Source organism: Pelodiscus sinensis, chromosome 1 (assembly GCF_052426305.1).
Source record: "Pelodiscus sinensis isolate ZL-2025 chromosome 1, ASM5242630v1, whole genome shotgun sequence".
NCBI classification, from domain to species: domain Eukaryota; kingdom Metazoa; phylum Chordata; order Testudines; family Trionychidae; genus Pelodiscus; species Pelodiscus sinensis.
The window spans coordinates 110347295-110372240 of record NC_143052.1 but is presented as its reverse complement, the minus strand read 5'-3'; the positions used below and the strand labels follow the sequence as shown (position 1 = coordinate 110372240).

The 24946-nt window shown below is 41.4% G+C and overlaps 1 protein-coding gene across 10 annotated transcripts in view; it reads right to left on the bottom strand.

Moving 5' to 3' along the window:
• Nucleotides 1–24946, bottom strand: part of ERC1 (ELKS/RAB6-interacting/CAST family member 1) — a 512836-nt gene that overhangs the window by 178571 nt on the left and 309319 nt on the right. For all 10 annotated transcript variants that reach the window (XM_075941054.2, XM_089775709.1, XM_075941075.2 and 7 more), the window contains one exon: nt 21326–21486. In XM_075941054.2, coding sequence (XP_075797169.2) covers nt 21326–21486 — 161 coding nt within the window. The remainder of the gene's footprint in view (nt 1–21325; nt 21487–24946) is intronic.

The window sequence follows — 24946 nt, the reverse complement described above, 5'->3', positions numbered from 1 at the left end:
CTGGGGAATGTAACGGAGGTCCTATACCTGAACTACTTGGACTGATTTGCCATGTAGCCTTGGGTGGATGAGTCACTTTACCTCTCTGAACATAAGAACATAAGAATGGTCATACTGGGTCAGACCAAAGGTCCATCTAGCCCAGTATACTGTTCCAATAGTGGCTAATGCTAGAGGCCCCAGAGGGAGTGAACAGAACAGGTAATCATCATGTGATCACTCTCCTGTCATCCATTTCCAGACAAACAGAGGCTAGGGACGCCATTCCGACCCATCCTGGATAATAGCCATTGATGGACCTACCCGCAATGAATTTATCTAGCTCTTTTTTGAATCCTGTTAAAATCTTAGTCTTCACAACATCCTCTGGCAAGGAGTTCCACAGGTTGACTATGCTCTGTGTGAAGAAAAACTTCTGTTTGTTCTTTTTAAACCTGCTACCTATTAATCTCATTTGGAGACCCTTAGTTCTTACATTATGGAAACAAATAAATAAATTTTCCTTATTTACTTTTTCCACACCAGTCATGATTTTATAGACCTCTGTGACATCCCCTCTTAGTCTCCTTCATATGGGACCCGTTTCAAACCCCTAATCATTTTGTTGCCCTTTTCTGAACCTTTCCCAATGCCAATATATCTTTTTTGAGATGAGGAGACCGTATTTGTATGCAGTATTTACAATGTGGGAGTACCATGGTTTTATATGGTAGCAATAAGATTCTTGGTCTTATTCTCTATCCCTTTTGTATCTGGTCTCTGCTTACTCATTTGTAGAATGAGAATAATATTTACCTACATTTACAAAATATCTTTAAGATATTTGGTGCAAGACCCTATATGTTCAAAGTATTATTATTCAAACAAACAAACAAACAAACAAACAAACATCTGATATTGCTTAGTAGAGACCATAACTATCCTGGGTCATAGAAGGCTCCTGCAAATAACAAAAAAGAGGGCATCTTCATTTTTACAAGATCACAAAAACTATATGTATATCTGTTAAAATTGAGGGGCAGAAGTATGTTGAGTGCCTCTATATACGCAAGAAACAGATTTCTAGAACCATATGATTGAATAATTTGGACCTTTCACAATAAAAAGTTATGTGTAAAGTGGACTTGAATGCAAAGTTTCAGTAACTCTATAAGCAAAAGTGAGTGTCAACAGAAAAAAAAGAATGCCTATGAGAATGAAGTAGTTCAAAAAGGTTTTATTCATTTTGTTGGGAACAGATTAAATAAAGGTTTCTTAAAGATATAGATCTTCTACAATAAACTGGTAAACCATATGTTAGGTAGAAAATCAACTACCAGTTTATGGAAAGACAAATTACAAGCTACGTAGGATGCTAAAAGAAGGGGTTTAGAAAACAGATTCAGGAACACAGAAATTGTTGTTATATCAGATCACTGGTTAATCTAATTTAGTATCCTGCCTCTATTGATTCACCAACTTGAAAGATGACACCTCCCCATCTTCGTAATTCTCTTAATAGTGCATTACTACAAGCTGAATTTGGAAAGGAGAAACTTTTTATTTGAATTTTGTATGCAAGAAGCTTCTAAGAGGATGATTTTTTGTGTGTCTAATGTATTCTCTTATGGCTCCTGTATAACCTAATTTGATCAGCTCTCATGGACTAAACTCTGACACATGCTATTACATACAGATACTCCAAGCCCAAAAGCCTGACTCTGCCAAAGTAACTTCTATTGGGAAAAAAAGAAAATTTAAAAAGGAGACTTCTCAAAAATTCTATGGAATTGAAGGTTGGTTTTTTGTTGGTTTTAGTTTTAATAAATCTATCTAACGTAAATTTTCTGATGGCAACCCCCTCTCTCCACCCCCCCCCCCGAGATATACTGCAGATTCCTATGCAAAATGAGGGCACAGATCATGTGAAGTGAGAACAGTTTGGAAGATTTCCCCAATATTTTAGCCACTGCATCTACTGTCAAGTTGCTGCAACTCATCCTCCTCTAAGATTCAAGGGAAAACCACTTGGTTCAGAGATTATTTCTATTATTATTGCAAATTGACCCCATAGTAATTGAAAAAAGAATTTCAGATCAGCTCCAAAACTCATATGATGTCAAGCTCTTTGTTGTCCTTCTGTTCCAAAATACCACATTGCTTTTAAAAAAAAAAGACTTACATATGCACAGCAGCCTTTGGGATTACTCTCCTTGTATTTTGAACCATGTTGATGATGTCCGGATGGGATTTACAATGGCTCAAAGCTACTATTGTTCACACTACATTAAATCTACAATATATGCAATGAGATACCATAATATTTTCACTTGGAACGTCTAGTAACCCACAGTTTGGCTGTATTTAATGAAATATACAGTGCTTTCAGAGTTGATTTATTGAAGAAATATTTACAGTGCACATTTATCAAGGAGAGGAAAATATCAGAGAGGAACCTATGATTCTTTTTTCTTCAACAGAAAGTCAAAAGAGCTTGATTTGGTTTAATTCAGAAGCACCCCTGAAAACACCAAAATATTATGGGTTTATAAATGGTACTGTGGTCAATTATATGACTGAAATGTCCAGTGTAGAGAACAATAGCATCAACACCAGTAAAGAGACACAAAAAATCTTTGTTATTCAGTATCGAATAACACTGCCTTTTCTTTCATTCTTTTGATAAATCAACATAAAACAATTTGACTAACCACCCCCAGAAAAATAATCCCTCTCTTTCTGTGACAAAAATGAAGATTTACCAAATCATCTCTCTCCTAAATAATAAGAGAGAGGGATCCATAATGGCTGCCCAGACGTTATACAGTACTGCACCTACCCTAAAGCTCATCTGCACACATGGACTCCCAGGACAAGGAAGGAGAAGAACAATCATTCATGCACAGTAACACTATGCAAATGTTCAGGAACAATGCATAGCAATATTCTAGCTCTTTGTACTCACGTATAAAAGTTTTTCAACAGATTAAAATTTTCAAGAGAATTTCTATGAGCATTCTGTAATAATATGAAAGGAAAAATTATCAAAGGTAGCAAAGATCTAACTGAAACACACATATCTATTTTAGCAAAGAAGCTTTACGACCAAGTCCTCTTCCATTAAAGTAAACAAATAAATATAAAATACAGATTTAAATATTACAAGGTTTTTATGCTCAAGACTGAGTTTGTGTACTCTTTTTTCATATTCTGATATAAAAGCAATCAAGTTTCATTGAACTGTCTTTCGAAAAACCTGGGTCCAGGAACTACTCAGAGGATCAGTCACACTGATCTCAGCCCCAAACAGATCCAGAAGAAAACAAATCTCCAGTGGAATAGCATGGGAACAAGAGCACAGTGTAACTAAATGCTCAGGAAGTTAACGGCTGAAAGAACCTCCTTTTCCAACTCCTCCCTACAACATTAACAGACTGAGCAATTACTGAGTGGAACAAACCCCTTTAACACCACCTGGTGCACTTTTCAGCAGTTGGTCTTGCTCCCAGGCCTGTCATGGCTCATTTAGATAGTACAGTGCATTCCCTCTATAAAGCTGTTCTCAGGGACCATGGAGTTCAAGATATAATGAGATATGGGGGTGTTTATCATAAGACAGAATGAAACTGTGAGCCTAGTGCCAGGTTTTTAGTATCTGAAGAAGTCTTGGAACAAAATCCTCTTTAACGAAGGTGAACTATACAAACAAACAATCTGTAGAAGATGGGAACAACTTTCTGAGAGTTAAATCTAAAAATGGGACAAACAAATAGCCCTCTTTCTATCCAGTGACATGTGAGGGCGTACCATTGTTATACGATTCATTACCGATACCATTTAACTGCTTCACAGATCACCTTTACTGTGAATCTTTGAGACCAAAATTCACAATACAACAAATAATTTGATTAAGAGTTTTGTGCTACTGTCCATGACCAGGTTAACCATCATTCAACCTGTTCTAGGGTCCAGACATTTTTTTTTTTTACTATGGATGTCACAAACATGGAAACAAGAGCACTGTATAAATAAATGCTCAGGAAGGTAATGGCTGAAAGAACCTTCTTTCCCAACTCCTTCCTACGTATACCAATATTAATTTCATTAGTGACAAAGTGGTGCACACTGAGCTGAGCATCTTTAAAGGTTACTTGACAGCTGAACTTAACAGACAGTCTCGGGGGTAACTGTCTTAGTCTGTAACTGTAAAAACAATGAGCAGTCCTATGGCACCTTAGAGACAAATTTATTAGGTCATAAGCTTTCATTAGTAAAATCCACTTCATCAGATGAGTTGGAGTGGAAATGACAAAATCCGAGGTAAATATAATAGCAAAAGAAGTTAATCCTACAATTAGTAGGTTTAGTGTAAATGAAGATATTTAAGCCAGGGTGGATGTGTCTCATTCACAGCATTTGATGTGGAGATACACATTAAAAGGCATGAAAACTGCCTTTGTAGTGTGTTAACCAATTAAGACCCTAAGTTGATAGTACTGAACTTGTAAATGAACTCCAGTTCAGCTGTCTCCCTCTGTAATTGTATGATCAAATTCTTTGTAGAAGGATGACTACTTTTAAATCCATTACTAAATATCCAGGGAGAATAAAATGTTTCCATACAGATTTGTGTGTGTTTCCATTCCTGATGTCTGATTTGTGTCGGTTTATCCTTTTGTGCAGACACTGTCTGGCAGAGGGGCATTGCTGGCACTCAATGGAATGAATATATGACATTAGTGGATGAGCCCCCAATGTTTAAGAGGAGTGCTAACCAGTGACTAATGGGTTAAACTCAGGTAGCTCACAAGGGTGATGGCCGGGGGCTGGGAAAACCAATTGAAATAGTGTGTTGGAATTTTAATTGTATAAGGTACCTTGCCTGTTTTCTTTGTGTGGGAGAGTTAAACGAGGAGTTGACTCACAGAGAATGATTTAAACCCGGCAGGAATTCGGGACATGGAAGTGGACTGAACAAAGAGAAGATTGAGAGTACATGAAGGGGAAAAAAGTGAATCTAGTCGAGATCAAGGTATTTTTCTTTATTTTGTGGTTTGGCTTGAACTGCTGTGTGTTAATCTGTGCCTCCCCTCTGCATTTACCATTTAAGCATTGTTCCCAGAGATTTTCTCTGTTTTGTTTTCCTTAGTTGCTCTGTACTATCTAGCAACCAAGTATGCTTTATCAAGTTTAGTTTTGTAATAAAAATCACTTTTTTAAGGTGATGATTTGATTCTTGTGTCCTGGAAGGTACAGGAGGTCTGTCTATGTGTGTCTGCATGTCTCAGACTGAGAGGTCAGCCGCTTGTTTTTCTCCTTTCTTTATTCAAGCTCTTTTAGGACAAAAGAGCTTTGGGTATTGCTGGAAGTGGGTTGAAGTGTTCACCCCTGGATTTAGGAATAAAAATCACTTGATAGTGGCAGCTTGTTTTATTTGCTTGTTTGTTTTATTCTAAGTGCCAGGAAATCTGTGACTCTGGGGAGTTTTTGTAAGCAGAGCCTGTAGAGGCAAGTTTTTATTTTTCCTTTTTGAGCTCTTCATGGGCCTCCACCTTCTGCACTCCGAGTGCCAGAGTGGGAACCAGCCTTGACAGGGACTTTGTTGGCACTCGATGGCATATAACACGCTAGTGGATGTGCAGCTATATGAGCCCCCGATGATTTGGGTTTTGTGGTTAGGTCTTGTGATGGTGTCACTTGTATAGATATGTGGACAGTGGGGTTCGTTGCATGAATAAGTTCCTGGGTAAGTGTATCTGTGGTGCGGAATATGGCTGCTGGTATTTGCTTTAGCTTGGGGGGTTGTCTGTCTCCCAAGGTTTGTGAGAATGAAGGATCGTTTTCCAGGGTAGGCTGTAGATTTTCAATGATGCAATGAAGGGATTTAAGCTGGGGGCTGTAGGTGATGGTCCAGTGGTGTTCTATTATTTTCTTTGTTGGGCCTGTCTTGAGTAGGTGACTTCTGGGTGCTCATCCGACTCTGTCAATCTGTTTCCTCACTTCCCCAGGTGGGTATTTAAGTTTTCAGATAACAATACTGTGGGTGTTTGTGTCTGTCTGTTGGAATGGAGCAGAAACGGTTGTATCTTACGGCTTGGCTGTGGATAATGGATAAAGTGATGTGCCCTGGAGGAAGCTAAAAGCATGTAGGTAAGAATAACGGTCAGTAGGTTTCTGGTATAGGGTGATGTTTATGTGACCGTCATTTATTTCTATTGGAGTATCTAGGAAGTGGCTCTCTTGTGTGCACCCTTTAAGAGTTCTACAGGGATTTCAAAATTTTCACCCCCTATCAACCTCACCTTGGACCAGTCCACACAGCCCACAGCTTAAAAAATTTCTCTGTCTTTGATATTTGCATCTCTACATCAAATGCTGTGAATGAGACATATCCACCCTCATTTAATTAGCTTAATTAATACTGGTCCTACAACTGATAGGTAACTTCTTTTGCTATTACAGTAAAAGCTTTATCATCTGTCACTCTGTTAACCAGAAAACTCTGTTAACTGGCATTGCCTCCAACCAATTAACAAAGTTTGAATTTAACAGAATGCTGGATGGGCTTCCAGCCCCGCTCGTGGGGAGAAGGCTTCCTCCTCCCTGGAGTGTAGCCAGTAAGGGCTGTTTTGTTATCTGTCACATTCAGTAAATGGGTAACCACCGGTCCCCCCAAGTGCCGCATAACAAAGCTTTTCACTGTATATATACCCTGGAGTCTGTAATTTCCACTCCAACTGATTTGATGAAATGGGTTTTACCCATGAAAGCTCATGACCTAATAAATTTGTTAGTCTCTAAGGTGCCACAGGACTGCTCATTGTTTTAACAGACTGAGTAGAAAAACCATAAAAAGAACCAATATCAGAATCCCCAAACAAAAAACACGAGGAAAAATATAGATAGGGTTTTCAAATAAGACCTTTTAGTAACAAATCTTACAATAGTAATGTGAACTGAGTTCAAAATAGTGTCCAAAACTGATTTGGGGGGGTTGCAAGAGACCGTTAATGCCAGAAAACATGCAAACATACACACAGGCAGGATTGCCAACGAGGGAGGGACGAAAGGGGACAACTACCCAGGGCCTTGGACTATTATAAAAAGGTCTTGGGGTCCCGACCACTGTCACATATTGGTGGTAGTGGCTGGGAGCCAAAGGCCCTTATAAATCACCCTGGTGGGCAAAAGGGCTCCTTAGTGCGTGTAGAAAAAAAGTTATACATTTTATTCTAGAAATTTAAAGAAGACAAAATACAGTAGCAATATCCTGTAAGCATGTCAGAGGATAACCAGTAAGATAATGGTGATGCTTACTGTTTACTAGTTAACTGACAGTCCATCTGGGCTGGAGCAGCCAGCCCCACAATATCCCTAATATCTTGTATGTATGATTTTCACCAATGTCCTCTTTTCCATAAAATACATTTTCAATCAGAAAACTAAGACCCAGTCTCCACTAAAAAAGATAGGTAAACCTAGCTAAGTTGCTCAGAGGTGTGAAAAATCCATATCCCTGAGTGATGTAGTTAAGCTGACCTAAGACTCAGTGTAGACAGTGCTAGTCATTTGAAGAATTTCTCTGTTGACCTAGTTACCACCTCTCAGGGAGCTGCGCTTGTGGGAAACCCCCTCCTGTTGGTGTAACTAGAGTCTATGCTACAGTGCATTTCAAATCCTGACAAGCCCTAAGACTATGAGGGAAAAAGAAAACAGATGCAGGCAGATGTGATTATTCGAGTCTATCCCAAATAGGCATTTCCACAGACAAACAATGCCCCCTGTAGGATTCTGACTTATTAAACAAAGTACTTACAGGGGAGATGATGGTTACCATTGTTTTGTAAAGACTTGTCAGGGCATTCAGTGCCAAGTGGGCCATGTAACATACATCAGGACGGTGGGTTTTTCCTTTGTGCTGGAAGTTACACATTGTAGATGTCATATTAGAACAGCAAGAGAATGTGAAGTGATTGCATTCTACACCCACAACTGTTGACACATGTAGACAAGCTTTTCTCTATTGCTCTGGAGGAATAAAGTGCATATGATTTATAGGTTTAATGAATACTTTCCACAGTCCCCATTACAAAGAAAACTGGAATCTTTAATTTCCAATAATCTTAAAGCAGAGTGGTAGCTTTTGAACAGCTGACAAGACTTTGGCAGAGTGTGTAAACATCTTGTAATGAGATATACAGTCCAGCTAGTTGTAAAGTGAATAAGGTAGTGTTTATGTTATATCACTTTATTATATACAGTGTACATAAGCTCACATAAATTTATTCATCAATTTCCTAGAGTATATATTCACACTCTCACCCAGATGAAAATGGAGAAGAAAATGACATTAATTCTCATGTTATCAGATGTAAAAATGATGCAGACCAATTCTCATCAGATCAGCAAGGTAACAGCACTAATGTAAAAGCCTTTAAATAATCCAGAGATTACCCTTTAGATGCCTAGGGAACTTAATAGAAACACATCAAAACTAGAAAGACTCATGCTCAAATATTAAAGAGAAATTATTCACTTCGTGCAGTAACGACTGTTATCAGCTTTGAAATGCGCTGAGAAGATAGTGGTTGTTCCTTGGTCCTCCAAGTCAGAGATACCAGCAGTCTCTGGGATGACCAAAAGGACTGAGTCCTATCAAGATAGAAGGCAATTGCCCTTCTAATGTCCGGGGTGTGTATTGTGGCCTCTTCTCTGCAGCGGTGCAGTTTTGGAAGGTGGGAAGGACTATCGGTTTATTGATATGGAATTCCAACCCAACTTTGGGTAAAAAGGATGGATGAAGCCACAGAATAATCTTGTGCTTGTGAAAGGTCGTGTATGGAGGCAAAACCGTGAGCGCTGCAAGTTCGCTAACCCGCCTTGCGGACGTGATTGCGAGGAGGAACAGCGTCTTCATGGTGAGGAAGGTAAGTGATGAAGTTGCCATTGGTTTGAAAGGTGGTTTTGTGAGTGAGTGGAGGACCAATCCTAAGTCCCATGTGGGAGGTATGGGTGTATGCTGTGGATGAAGGTTTTGTAGACCCTTCCAGAATCTCTTAGAGATGGTATGGGAAAATATGGAGAACTCATCAATGGGGGGATGGAATGCCATAATGACTGCTATGTGCACTCAGAGTGATGAGAGCAATACATTTTGTTGTTTCAGGTGCATAATGTATTCTAGTATCAGGTGGAGTGGTGCCCCAAAAGGTAGGATTCCTCTGTGTGTGCACCATTGCATAAAGTAACGCCATTTGTACAGGTAAGTCTTATGTGTCATTTGCCTCCTGCTCTGTAGCAGGACATTTCTCACTTGCTAGGAGTACTGCTGCTCTGCTTCCAAGAACCAGATAGGTACCATGCCGTCAAGTGTAGCATTCGCGGTTGGGGATGAAGTATTGAGCCCTTGTTCTGAGAGAGAAGTTCCGGGTGGTTCAGAAGCGTGCAGGGAGGTCGTAGAGACAGTTGATAAAGGCATGGAAACCGTATTTGTTGAGGCCACACTGGGGCTATTAGAATCACTCGGGCCCTGTCTTCCTGTATCTTTCAGAGGACTCTGGGAATGAGGAGCATAGGAGGGAAGGTGTATAGTAAATGGGTCCCCCAAGAAAAGAGCATTGTATCTCCCAGAGAGCCGTATTCTATGCCTGCTCTTGAACAGTACTGGGGACATTTGGAGTACTATCTGGTCAAGAAGAGGTCTATCTGGGGTATACCCCAACATTGGAAGAGTTCATGGGTGATGTGATCGTGCAGTTCCCACTTGTGGTCTTTGAGGAAGTGCGGATGAGGGGGTCTGCCATAATATTCTTGTCCCCAGGTAAGTATGCTGCCGCGAAGATTATGTTGTGGTGGATACACCAATTCTACAGCTTGATTGCCTCTCCACATAACGACTGGGGTCTCGCACCCCCTTAGAGATTGATGTAGAACATAGTAGTCATGTTGTCAGTGAGGATACTCATCAAAGAGCCCTGGATGTGTGGGAGGAAGTGTTTGCCCACACTGTGAACTGCTCGAGCAGGTTTATGTGGAGTTTGGACTGGTCTTTGGACCACTTCCCTTGCGCAACCTGTTGTTGGAAGTGTGCAGCCCAGCCCATCAGTGAGGCGTCTGTAGTACTCGGTTTGGATGGCTGCTCATGATGGAAAGGCATCTCTTTGTACAGGTTCTGCACCTGGGGCCACTATAGGAAGGAGGTAAGGACCTGTGGAAGAGGTGAGACGTGGCTGCTGGTTGGCATGTACACTGAAAAAATCCAGTGTTGGAAACATTGAAAGCCCAGCCTGGCATGCAGAACTACATATGTGGTGGCCACCATGTGTCTCATAAGCTTGAGGCAAGTTAGGATGGTAGTAATGATAGTGACGAGGCTTTTTATGTTGTTGAAACAGTGATTGGGGAAGATAGGCTCGTGCTGTTATAGAATCTATGAGAGCCCCTATGAACTCCAGGGATTGCGTAGGGCATAGTGCGGAGTTCTGCTCGTTGAAAATGAAGCCTCGTGACTGAGAAAGGCCTTTGTTAACCAGATCATGTTTCTCGAGGGGACCTTGATAAGGCAGTTGTCCAGATAGGGGAATATTGTAATGCCGTTGCATCTGAGATGTGCTGCTGCTGCCACCGCTAGGGTCTTGGGAAAGACTCTGGGGTCAGAGGAGAGTTCGAATGGGAGGACTCTGTACTGGAAGTGATGTGAAACTACCACGAATCGGAGGAATGCCTGTGTGTGAGATGTACTGTAACGTGAAAATATGCATCTTGAAGGTCGAGGCCTGCAAACCAGTTCCCGCTGTCCAGTGCCAGAATCCTGGTGGCAAGAGTGATCATTTTCAATCGCTGCTTGTGGAGATACTTGTTTAATTGCCGCAGGTCCAAAATGGGCCTCCAACCCCCTGACCTCTTCTCGGTGAGAAAGTAATTCAAATAAAAACCTCACCCTTCGAATCTTTTTGGGAATTGTTCTACGACTCCTATGTCATGGAGATGTCGCACCTCTTGGCAGAGCAGTGTGTCGTGAGAGGGGTCCTTGAAGAGGGAGGGAGAAGGTGCAGAGCTTGGGGGGGGGGGGGGATTGCTGTGAAGGAGCATTGCCTTGTGAGCCCTCCCTGTCAGGCTGCAGCAGTAGACACATTTTTATTATATATGTGTCCTCCCCAAACAGCATATGCATTCGCTGTGGGCATCAGAAGCTGGCATAGGCTCCCGGCATCTTCCACATTTCTTGTCCTTAGGCAGGACTGGCATGTCTCCCCAAGGCTGAATATACCACCCAAATTGTGTAAACCAAGGTGCTTGCTTAGGTTATTAGTTGGTTTATTCGTTCAGGGTTGGCTTTTTTTAATTTCAGTTTGACTTGGCTGCCGCAGCTTGTCACTGTGCAGCGGTGAGAACTGTTAGCAGCTTTTGTTTGTTAGTTATTGTTTGAATAAAGTGAGGAGTGTTTCTGAAAGTGTTCCGTGGAATCACTCTCAGAAACACATTAACTTGCCGCCTCGGTTTGTGTGCCGCAGCCACGGAGCATTGCGGCTTCCATTGGCTCGGTTTCGTCCTTTGCAACCAAGAGCAGCCATGGGAAGCAGTGTGGGCCGGGCCACCGCTTCCTATGGCTGCCCTTGGCTGCAAAGGACGAAACAGAGCCAATGCAATGGGAGCCTCAAGGCTCCGTGGCCACGACACTGGTAAATAAACAAACCGGGGCTGCCTGTTAATGTGTTTCTGACAGTGATTCTGCAGAATACTTTCAGAAACACTGATTTAAAGTACTCAATTGCTTGTCAATTACTTCTGTTTGATATGCAGAGCATGCTTAGGAGGAGAGGGATGAGCTTCATCCGTAGCCGAGGGTGGTGAAGGAGGAACTGGGGAAAAGCAGGCTGCGCGTGCTACTTCAAAGGTGGGAACGCCGCTCTCCACTCGAGCATGTGCAGCCCACCAGATGACTGCTTGAAAGTCTCCGATTTGTGGCGCAGGGACGAGCCCAGCATCCAGGTGGAGCATCCATGGGGACATCACTCGAAGAAGAAAGTGAAGTTTCCTTAAATGACCCAAAATCAAAAGCAACACACTCCATTCATAATGGATACATTAAACACACACATCTCATCCCCTTATCACCTCCCAAAAAACCTAAAACAAACAAAAAACCCATCCTTGAATCAAATCAGTTAATTTAGTTTTCAGTATTAATATAAGACATGAATTTGAAGACTGAAGTTTTCTATTGATCCTTAGAATGAGTACAATATTGCCAGAAGCAATGCAAGCCTTCCTTCACACTGTCCCACCAACATACCTCAGTTCTGACTTCCAGGGACAATCTTTACAGCTGTGTGGGTGTGCCCAGCCTCCACAACTTATTCAGCTGTTTGTATCTGAAACTTACCAACCAGAAGAGAGGGGAGGAGCAATTTATAACAAATGCAGAAGAAGCAGAAAACTGTCTATTATGAAACTAATAGAATCCACCATATCTGCCTGTATTTAGTATAGCATAAAAAAGAAGTACATTAAAAGAATATAAAATGGTTACTAAACTTTCCATAACTGTTGTTCTTTGAGATGTAGGTGCGTAGGTCGATTCCGGTGTAGGTGTGTGCATGCTGGAAAATTTTCCTTCGGTGGTACCCGTCAGGTCAGCTCCGGCACCTACCCACATAGCACTGGTTTAAAGACTTTAGCCAACCCTGAGCCCCCTTCAGTTTCTTATTTCCAGAAAGGTTAGTAAGTGGTTTTATTTCTTCGAGTGCTTGCTTGTGTCCATTCCACTGTAACTCCCAAACAGTAGCACAGGAAGATGGATCAGAGTTCATGGACAAGCTGACTGCAAATCTGGCATCGTCCCTACTCCACTGAGTAATAGTATAACGAGTAGAGAATGTATTCACTGATGAGCAAGTCACTGCTGCAAATGTCCTAAATAGGAATGTGACCCAGGAATGCTGCTGCTGATCCTTGCACTTCTGTCAGGATAGCAGATGGGGGAATATCCACCTGCTCATAACATGTGAATGTATCATACAATACAGGATTTAAGTCTCTGAGCTGAGACAGGGAGATCTTTCATCTTCTCAGCAATTGCTATGACGAGTTAACGGGATCAACGGAACAGTTTGGTCCTCTCAATGTACAATGCTAGGGCAGCTCTCACAACCAGAGTGTAGAGATGCTGCTCTCCCTGTCTGCATGTGGAAAACTGGGAGGAAGATTGCCTCATTATTATGAAACTACCTTTGGGAGGAAAGCAGGAGGAGAGCATAGATACACCTCATCCTTAAAGAACACTGTGTATGGGGGTTCCAATGTAAGGGTGTGGCTCTAAGACCCTCCTGGCTGACATGATAGCCACAAGAAAGGCCACATTCCAGGACAGATCTGACAAGGGGCAGGGTGCCAGCAACTCAGATGGAGGGTCTATACATTTTTGTAAGACCCCACAGAGGGACAGGTTCCTGTATTTGTGGGCATAGGTTTTCTAGGTCTTTGAAGAAATGAATGGACATCTTGTGCAAAAAACAAAAAAACACCCCAACAACCCCACAATAGTTTGGTCATGCACTGGGGAGGTTGGAATGATGAAATTGCTGTGAGGTGAACCTTAGTTGATGAAATTATTAAACTTTGCTATTTCAGATGTTACGGATTCTCAGAAACAGTGAAAAATGTGCAGGCAAGACTCTGCATTGGACAGCCCAAATGGATAATTGCTTCCATTTGGAAAGGTAGATAGCTCTTGTAGAGGGCTTCCTGCTACCTAACAGGGCATAGTGGACCTGATCCAAGACCACCAATTCTCTGGTATTTAGCAACGGAGCTGCTATGCTGTCAGGTGGAAGGTGCTGAGGTTCAGATGGAAGATCAGGTTTGGAAGCAGAGAAAGCTGCACAGGATTCACTATAGAAAGGCATAGTAGTGTGGTGAACCAATGCTTTGAGGACCAGGTTGGGGCTATGAGAATGACCCATGACCCGTCCCACTTGATCTTCAGCAGACCCTTGTACAGTAGTGGAATGGGGGAAAACCATACAACAAATATACTGTCCACAGGAGCAAGAAGGCATCCATGAGTGACTTTGGCCTGTGGCCTTGTAGGCAGCAAAAATGGTGATACTTTCTGCTATGTCTGATGGCAAACAGGTCTATTTAGGAAGTCTCCACCACTGGAAAACAACCTTCACAATATCCAGGTGAAAGGACCACTTAAGATGACTCGGGAAAGATCTGTTGAGGCAATCTGCCAGTTTGTTCTGTGCTCCCAGACGGTCAGAGGCCTCAAGGGCTATGTCTAGACTGCAAGCCTCTTTCGAAAGATACTTTCAAAAGAGCCTCTTTCGAAAGAGAGCGTCTAGACTGCACGCGGAACTTTCGAAAGAGCAAGCCGCTTTTTCGAAAGAAAGCACCCAGTGAGTCTGGATGCTCTCTTTCGAAGAAGCCCTATTTACAATCAAGAACGCCTTCTTTCGAAAGAAGCACTTTCACGTTCTTCCTCGTGAAATGAGGTTTACCGCCGTCGAAAGAAAAGCCGCGTTCTTTCGATTTAATTTCGAAAGAACGCGGCTGCAGTCTAGACACAGGTGAAGTTTTTTCGGAAAAAGGCTACTTTTCCCGAAAAAACCCCTGAGTCTGGACACAGCCAAGGTGAACAGAGTGGGTTATGTAGAAAAAGCAAAGTACTTCCTGACACAAGTGGGAAGCACAAGCCCCTCCTGACTGTCAAGATAGAACATGGCTGCAGTTTTGTCTGTAAGCACTAACATGCTCCAGCCTGTAATGTGAGGGAAAATGTCTGACTGTATGAGGTGGATGCTGGACTCTACCTGAGCCTTGGATTGGTCACTGAGCCTGATGTCCAAGTATGAGTAGACTTGCTATAGACATCACTCCTCGTACGCCCAGCCTCTTCTTTTTACTGGCCACAGAGAACCACAGAAGACTCTGTGTAGAGATGAGAGTATAGGAAGCAAATACTCTGTGAAGGTATAAAGTACTATTTTTTGGTGGGGAATGGAGACAGGGGTTTGCTGCAAGGCTTTCACAGGGTCCATAATGGCCTCATTGAGAGGTAGAGCCACTTGTGATGGGCCACAGAAGCCAGGATGTGGACCAGGGAAGATGGGAAGATTCTTTTAATACTTTCACTTGCAAGCTTAAGTTCAAGGTCAACATTTCCAGCAGCTCCTGATGGGGCTTGAAGTTGTCTTGAGAAAACCCCATACCTGCCATACCATCTTATCTGTGGAGAAGGTGGCCTGCACTGTCAGGTGGCCCTCCTCTACGTTTTGTGTAGATAGGATCCTGCAGAACTGGATCATGAAGGTTGGCACCAATGGGATGGAGGCACTTTTGTCTCAGAGGCCACTGAGTAACAGGATGTTGAGTGGGGCCCTGGCCTGGGTTCCTCCATGGGTTCTGAAAAGGTCACTTCACTGGCATAGGTCAGTGACCACTGGGCCAAGAATCCAATGGTACTTCTGTGTCTGGATCCACAGAGGAGTAGGGCTGATTGGAAGAATAACTAAGGCAACTTCTTAGAAAAGAGTACAACTCAACCTCTGACTCAGATGACAAGCCTTCTTCTGGAACCAGGAAGGTGCAGTTCCAACTGGTATCAGGGCAGGGAATCTTGTGCTGGGGCGAGAATAGCTTCCCTCTGCACAGCGTTGCAGTACCAAGAACTGAATGCCCACCTGCTTCCAGTTAAACACTGGAATAAATTGCCTAAGGAGGTTGTGGAATCGAGATATTTAAGAACAGGTTAGATAGACATCTATCGGGGATGGGCTAGACAGTGCTTGGTCGATGACCTCTCAAGGTCCCTTCCAGTTCTAGCATTCTATTCTATGATTTCAGTGGTACTGAAAAAGCCACCAGCTTCCTGTTGACAGCAAATGCCTCCAGAGTGGTCGTCACTGTGGCAGCTTTGGGGCTGTGCTGTCGGCTTATCTGGGATTGGACTCAATTATGCCTGCCAACAGGATAGGTGTCAATGGTGTCACCTGTGACACTGAGGCAGAAGAATGTTTTAACCTAGGTAGCACTCTGCTCTGTTATCCATACCTCTCAACAAATGCTTCTTATGCTTCTTTGTTGGCACAGGGAACGGTGAATGGTGCCAGGACTCAGTGAGAGTCCAATGAAAGGAGTGCTTCACACCAACCCTGAAGTAATCAGTATCAACTCAGATTGGCTCAGTTTGGAGGAAAATCTGAGAGTGGACATGGACTTTAATTTGGCCTCATGGTCCTTCTTTGTATGGGGTTTAAACTCATAACAGATCTGATAGCAACCCTGAAGTGAGCCTCACTCAAACACCTTATCCCTGGTCCTACTCCAGAGCCCGCACCCTGAGCCAGAGTCCTCACACCACTGAAGCTCAACCCTTTGTCCCAGCCCTCAGGCCACTTCCACACTCCGAACTCCTTGGCCCCACACCTGCCACATACCATTCATATGCAGAATGAATTTTATGTCATGTCACCAATATGGACATGATTTGTCACACAACAAAATTCATTTTACATGTGGATATAAAAATCAAAGGGAACACTGTGACTAACCAGCTGCTGCTCCAGCAGATAGGGGACAACTGCTCTGGCTGTTCTGCTCCTACTCCAGTGACCTCAGGGCTGGCTGCCAGTCAGATATTCCAGTGGCCTTAGGGCTGGTAGCTAGCCAGCTGTTCTGAGGGCCACTGTTTTGGTGGCCCCGGGGCCAACTGCCGGCCAGGTGTTCTGTTGGCCACTGTTCCATAGCCCTCAGCCTGGCCACCAGTTAGCTGTTCTGGGGGTTGCTGCTCTGGCATTCCCAGGACTGACAGATGCTCCAGCCCTATCACAGAAGAAGTTAAATCAATCCTGTAAAGTTACAGAATATGTTAATCATATTCTTAATTTTGATACATACTTTAATTACTGAACTATATCAAATAGTGATAGAAATGTAGCCGTGTTAGTCTGGTGTAGCTGAAACAAAATACAGGACTATGTAGCACTTTAAAGACTAACAAGATGGTTTATTAGATGATGAGCTTTCATGGGCCAGACTCACTTCCTCAGATCAAAAGGAAGATCTGAGGAAGTGGGTCTGGCCCACGAAAGCTCATCATCTAATAAACCATCTTGTTAGTCTTTAAAGTGCTACATAATCCTGTATTTTGTTTGAACTATATCAATCATTCCATAGGCTCATTTCTATGTGTGGCAACTGCCTTTAATTACTCCATGCCATACAAACTCTGCAGTGAATACAGAATTATTCATTTCTTTTCTAGAGCATTTATCATCATCATCATCATATGTGAGTGCCTCATAAATACTAATGAATTTATCTCCACAGTTAGATAAGAAATCATCATCATCATAATTTTACGGATGGAAAAACTGAGACGAGACTTACCTGATGCCACACAATAAAAGAGCCAGAATTAGAATTCAGGACCTTTTAAACTCCCAATCATAGGCTCACCCCTCTAGACAACACTGCCTTACTACCAGAAATACTGATCACACACAGTTCCGCCTGATTTCAGTGTCAGTGCTCAGCATGACTGCAAATCAGGCTCCAGATGTCTTAGATTGGGCATTCAGAAAATGAGCGCATACAATTAGCGGCCATCTGCCAACATTTTTCATTTAAATGACTTGCTTAGCATCACACAGGAATTCTGCAGCATGTGCACTGACCTGCATTAACAACCTCTCTCTTCTATTAGCCCTGTGACTCATTCAACTTCTAGAACAAATGAGGTAGAAAAAAGGCCTCATTTGCTGCTACATAACCCTGACTCGTTTTCTGACTACTGTCCATTCGAAGTACTGAATGAGGCTGGTATCCTGTGGAAAAATAGTATGTATTTGTGTAATTAAAGTCAGCATCATAATGCATACACAGAAGGGGGCTAAACTAAGGTTGCATGACCAACCAAAATAATGGCATGTACTAACTTCTGAGTGCTTGATTTTATTATCTGAACAATGTTCTTTCACAATTTTTTTTATACAATGTCATAGAGGTTGCTGGCTGTGGGGGTATAATTTTTTTTTAAAGTTCTAGTAGTGCAACTGTAACACCTACCCCATTATCTATCACCATCAGGGCTTGAACTAAGAAACTTCAGCACTGTATCACAGAGTTCTGCATCACTTGAGTTACAGAACTATATACATTAGCTGCCTGAAGGACAAAGATGTTATCTTGGTGGACTGGGAGCGGGAGATGGGCTGCTAAGGCCATGTTCTTAATCTGGGAGAACAGCAGGAGGGAAGCTCTTGCTTTGGTACTATATGAATCCCTAGAGAAAGGGGCAGGAGAGGCTACTGGGATTTTTTCCTGACTCCAGGGGAGGCTGGTCAGACTTCTTTTCCCCCCATGTACCAATGCTGTTCCATCAGCAATATGGCTGTACAGGGGTCTCATTGCTGCTGCTTTAGCAGTCGCATGGGCCCAGCTTTATATTCGAATGTTTGCATTTAGTTATTTTTGCATGTTGCCAAAATATTGATGACAATACATGGAACAGAAAGGAAATGTTAATTTTCAACAGTTTATAACCCTGTGATAAACAAAATGTAATGGGACAAATATAGGCATTTCTCTGGATCAAAAGCTTTCTCCATGCCAAATTTAAAAGACATCCTGTGAACACTGGAGGTGTCAGAATTTCTCAAAAAGGTCACTAAATATATTTTATAATGGAAAATGTTAGGCAACCTAAATATAGGAATCCCTATCAGCTTCTTCTATAATGATTTACAACAAAATGTAAATCCCAAAGTCAGATGAACAAGGGTATATGAGATAATTTTCTCTATAGACTGGAATTCTGCTTTTGCAGCAGTTCACATCTGTGGTAAAGGTGTTTTTTAGTGAGCGTATTATTCCCTCAATAGTGTAGAATGACTCACGCAAAACTACTACAGTCCACTGAATAAACACAAATTCGACTTTGAGTAACAATTTTGTAAATGCTTATTATCTCTTAAACAGACTAGTATACTTATCTTTTCTTCTTTGAAGACTGTCACTATAGCTTGAAGTTAACTTTTTGGTCATCTATATCAGTGTTTCTCAACCAGTGGCATGAGTACTCTTAGGGGTACTTGAGAGAAGTCTGGGGGGTACGTCAACACAACTGAAATTTGGAGAAAACTGAATTTTTGTTTTAAGTTTTACAGTGCTTTATTATTTTTGCATTTACACCCAAAAATTTCATCACCTGCCCAGCGACTATTAAGTTGTTTAAACAAATGTGTTGCAATGGTAGAAAAAAAATTGTGTGTCTGAAAACTGTAGGTAATGGGGGTACTTATATATATATATATATATTTGAAAATAGGGTACTTTATTAAAAAGCAGTTGAGAAACACTGATCTATATGAGGTATATATACTCAAATCCATGGTTAGATCACTTACTGAATTCTTGTGCAATCAGCAAACTATAGCACATGCTTAAGAATACCAAAATCAGGTAGCTTATAGTATAAAACTGCCTATTTATTCAATAAAATATACTTCTGAGTTGAGAAAGTACAAATTCTATACTGAAGTGTTACATTTAAAAATACCTTTGGCATAGCTTGAAAACAGCAGAAAAGAGTCTTTTACAAAAGCTTTTAAAAATAGCTGATTCTAGTCTCACAGCTCATGCATGAGTCCAGTCCTGAGCATATTTAATAGTTGAGTTGAACCTACTGTTTGTAATGAAGAAACTTATGGTGCATTCTAACAAGGGTGCATTCTAACATACTAAGGTCTAGATGCCTTTGTCAGTTTCACAGAATTTTAAGGAAAACAGAAGACGTCTACAACATGTCCAACTACAAATTTAATGATTTTTCCATCTCTCTGTCCATGTGTTGACAGCACTAATTTTCTCTCTACTGCTCTCTTCCCTTCTGAGGTCACAATGGATCTAGCAGTTTATTTAATTCCTGAGATTCACTTTCACTCCATGCAATAACTTTCCAACAATAACTAACTAGTTATAATAGGTCATCATTTAAAAGAACTGAGTGGGAATGTTAAAAACACGATAGCTACTCAATTCCAAGTACATTTCAGGATATACTGAATATTGTATATATTTTAATGAGAAGGTTTGGCACAGAAATTTGGCACGGAAGAGTGTTGCCAGAAGATTGGATATATCTCAAGTTGCTTTGGGTTCCCACATCAGCTTAAGAGCTATTCCTCCCACCCTCCAATGTGTCAACCCTCAAGGCAGTAAAATTTATAGTTCAATAAATGTTTTATTAAAAATAAAAAGTGTGGTTTTAAGCACTTCAGTCTTGCAATGTCCCTGTGCCAGATCTAGGTCAGATTGAATTAGGTAGCTGTATATGAAGCCAGGTAGTGTGGACTCTTAAGTTAGAGCTTTATGTTCTGAACCACCTCTCTTTCCATTTCGTAGGAGCTGTTTTTGTATCACTTTTTTTCTTTTTTCAAAAAGGAAAGACGTTAACACACAAAAAAAGTTAACTAAATAAATAATGGCTCACAAAACCACTGTTGAGGAACCACTGCAAGTCTTGCCAATAAAAATATTCCTTCTCTTCAGGGCTGGCTAAACAATTGAAAGTGTTTTTAATGAACTGCTGGCACTGCTATCCTAAACTGCACTAAATGGATTCATGCCTCCCTAAACTAAAGATAACCATTTATCTACAAGTGAGGTGAGAATTTAGGAAGTATTTAAGTGTTCAAAATCTAATCCCTCACCTTTCCCCACCACTTCAGTGCTTGGCCATACTGTTCTCTTTGTCTGGGGACTGGCAGTAAAAATATACACAAGTTGAAACTCATCTTCAGTAAGGTTTCAGCAGTGCAAATGAACCAGTCATATGATCTTGAAAAATCTTCATCTGGAAATACAGCAGTTGTGCTTTGACTGAGATTACTGTTGCCTTGGTACTTACTTTTATCCTTGTCTTCCCTTCATTTCTGTTGATTGCTACACTTACTGTAGCCTTACCTAATGTTAGACTATATGCTCTTCAAAGCAGCCCCCATGCCTTCCTGAGAATTCATACAGCACACAAGACAATGGGGCCATGATTTTCATATGAGGCCTTTGACCACGAATGCAAATAATATCACCAATGTACAACAAAACAATGGATGAGAAGGAAGGAAGAATATATTTCATTCCAAGTGAAAAATCCACAATCTGTACACAGCTCTTGGTCAAATGGTTCCTTTGAAACTTTGAGTGAAAACACAGATAACTGTAATCCTCTGGTGAGAAGTACAATTTAGTAACTGTCTTTAGATGACCAAAAGCAGAGGTAAAAGGAGAAGTGAGGGATGTCAATACAATGCAGGCATAAGGACTGGAAATAGATACTCACTTCATCTCCAGAACTTCCTCCAAATGCTTCCTCCTCTCTGCTCGAAGGTTGGTCAAATGGGTCTCCTTCTCAGCTAAAGACTGCTGGGTAGAGGACAGCTTTGCTTTCATGGACTCCAATTCTTGCTTCACTTTCTCCATTGCCATCATCAACTCCTCTACCTAAGAATATTTGATTTGGTTTGGTTTTTTGGGGGAGGGATAAGGGGGAAATGAAGAGGAAAGATAGAAAAACAGTACAGCATAATGAATAAAAATTACTGGACATGACAACTGAGATTAGAGCCAAGACTTCTCAAGCAGGCATGTAAATACATGTGCACATTACATATATATGCATATGCATATAAGAGCAAGAAACAGAGAGAAAGAAGGTACAAATACCACCTGCATATAAAAGTTGTGCCTACACTTAACTTTTTAATGATGTTTAACACATTAACAGATCTTGATTCACATGATTTGGTCACTGAAAATTATAATTTAAAGACTAAATTACAAAAATCTTAAACTAAAATGTTATTTACACATTAACATATATATGTGAAAACTGGAAATTCCACCAAAGGTACAAAAAGATGTCTAAATGCCTTCAGAAGTGAACATCTCAGAAAACTATTAGGTATTAAATTAAATTAAATAAAATTAAATTAAATGCTAAGATTTTTCAGAGAATTCAGTAACTTCTTACCTACAAAATTATCCAGAAAAGATTATGGAAATATGTGGGGTGTGTTAAGAATGAAGACAGATAGTCTGGCTGGAGTGCCACTGTGCAGCTAGAGGAATACATAAATGGGACCAAATGAAATAATCCCTCCATCAAACAATAATTACAGAAAGCTAATTTATGAGACTTAACATCACAGAGCATATGTAAAAATCAGCTTAGGTTAGGAAGAGGAGGTGAAGCCTTGTTCTTGCTCTGTGTGGTATATGACACTGCGTGAATGATTCAAATTCAGAACTACCATGATTGTACATTTTTGTGCAAACATTACACAGAAAAAATGGTTGGATCCTACCTTTAATTTACAATTGTGTTAATTAATAGGTGTTAACATACAATTAAACTTTCAAGTACTCAAGTATTCTAACAGAAATATTACCAGATATTATTTTAATAATTTTGCAATAATCTCGGAAGGCATGAGGATTTCTTGCACCCAGATCAATTTAGGGCATCCTAATCAAGTCCTTAGTCATAGACAACTTCTCAAGGAGGGCTCAGCAGAGTGACACCAGTGTTTTAAAATGTGTCTCCAATTGGAAAAATACAGATTTTAATATTGCCTATATGTAAATAATATTTTCCGAGTTAAACCTGAAAAACTACATTACAGTGAACCAGTGACCATGCCTCCTCTCCACACCTTAAATAAATTCTTAACATTACATTAAACTCTGCTCACACCATCCCTTTACAACAGTGATTCAGACTCGATTCTGACTAGGTAAGCATTGAAAGTTGTACTGCATGGAGAACAGCAACTTGGTTTTTAGAAATTTCAGCATGCCTACAGATAAGTAGACCCATTTGCTTGGGCAGAGGTGGGCAAAATGTGGCCAGTGGGCCAGATTCGGCCTACAACCATCTCACTTGGACTTTCACTACAGAGGTGTTCACAGCAGTTTAAACAGCTGGCTGCTAATTGCTCTGGATGCCAGGGAGGGAGGGGGAAGCTCCACGTAGTGCCCCTGGGTCCCTAGAGAAATCCTTCAGCTACCACTAGCCAGTTTCTGGCCAATAGGAGCTGAGAAATTTTGCTGGAGGTAGGGGCAGTGCGAAGCCTCCTCCGTCCCTCACTCTCTCCTCCCTGTGCTGGAACAGAGCCACGTGGGGTATCCAGCCGATAAGCCTGGGACTGCAGCACACAGGTATGGAGCCTGTCTCAGGCTCCTGCAGAACTGCTAGCCGGAAGCTGCCTAAGTAAGCACCTCTCAGCCACAGCCTGCCGCTGGCACACCACCCCCTCTCTCCCTCCAACTTCCTGCCCCCGGCCACCACCTCCTGCCCCAGATCACTACCCAAACCCTCTGTATCCCCTCTCCTGACCTCCTTCAGGTCAGAATTCTCTCTCAGACCCTGCACCCCATTCTACACCTCTCCCCCAGAGTAGAATCCTCTTTGCACCCATACCCATACACCACAAGCAACTGCCCCAGATCATAATGCCCTCCTTCACCCAAACTCCCTCTCAGACCCCATACCCTCTCCTGCACCCAATCCTCTATTTCAAGCTCCCTTCTGCATCCTACCCATCGTCCCACATCCAGCATCCTCTCCATAGAAATGCGGCCACTGACCACTTACCAAAATTATTGCCCACCCCTGTGCTAGGGTATAACACATCTCTCTCTAGTCATATGTATTTGATTGAAAAAAAAAATTCCATTTTCTTGCCATTTATTCTCAAGAAACATTTTAGTTCTAAAAATAAAGATTTCACCAGAAATCTTAATTATTGTATTATAAATCTGATTTTGGAACAAAAACTGTAGTTCTCAGCTAAAGATGTGCAGAAATGAATTTGCCCAAAGATCAGGAAAAGGAAAGAGACCTTAAGTGACACAAATTTAAAATGAAACTCATTTTAAACTGGTGAACATACATAAAATAGCCAGTTTTATTCATCCAAACCAGACTTTTCCTGTCTGTGGTAGAGTATTATTTTTGTGCAAAACAGATCAGATGCTCTGTCTGACTTGAAACTGGACAGAGAGAAATTCCACAGAAAGAAAAAAGTAGTGTGGTTAAAAAAAATGCAAATAAAAAGTATGTAAGTAGTTGTGAAAAACAGAAAAACATCAGCATGGAAACTGAAGATAGTATCTAGAAAAAGGGGCAGCCATTTCCATTTCTTTTGGATGGTTACACAATCAGAATTATTTGGATAAACATTTTGTTTTTAATTGGGGTGGAGGGAAAGGGTGTATGACAACCACAAAACCATCTCTTTAGTAACAAAATGTAACCTCAACTAAATAAGTGCATAGCCAACTTCAACAAGCACACGGCTTATGTCAGTTTACTACTTGCCAAGATGTAATCTTTGCGGCAACAAACCTTCCCTTAATTAGGGGTAGATGGCTTTCAGCATCCACCAATCCATTTCTAGTCACATTACAAGTCTGCAACACTAACACTGGCTTGATGTAGGCCTGCAGCATCCATGACAAATCTGGATTATTAGCCGGATACACTGATTCAGTAGCTGATATCTGAGCCAAGGCTCCCCATGAAGGCAGTTTTAATAACTAAACTCTGCAACCAGAAAGGACTGAATTCTTTGCTGGCCCAATGTGCTAATGAATTAGTTCAGTGAACTATCACCCATCCCACACTGTGCAGGAAAGAAGTGATAGTCACTCCAGTGATTTTATGTTAAACTGCTTCTTAGATATAACTGTGCCAAATAGTGATGGATACTTTTATCATATAGACTCTCTTGAATACACACAATTATGCATATTCAGGTCATTTCATTGGGAAAATCTGAGTAAAACAAGAAAGAACAAAATGAGATGGTGATTCGCAGTTTTGCGACACTCAATTCCTTGCATATCCAATGAGCCAGTGCTGGAGCTAGTAGCACAGGAGCATTGACTGTAGACAACTTCG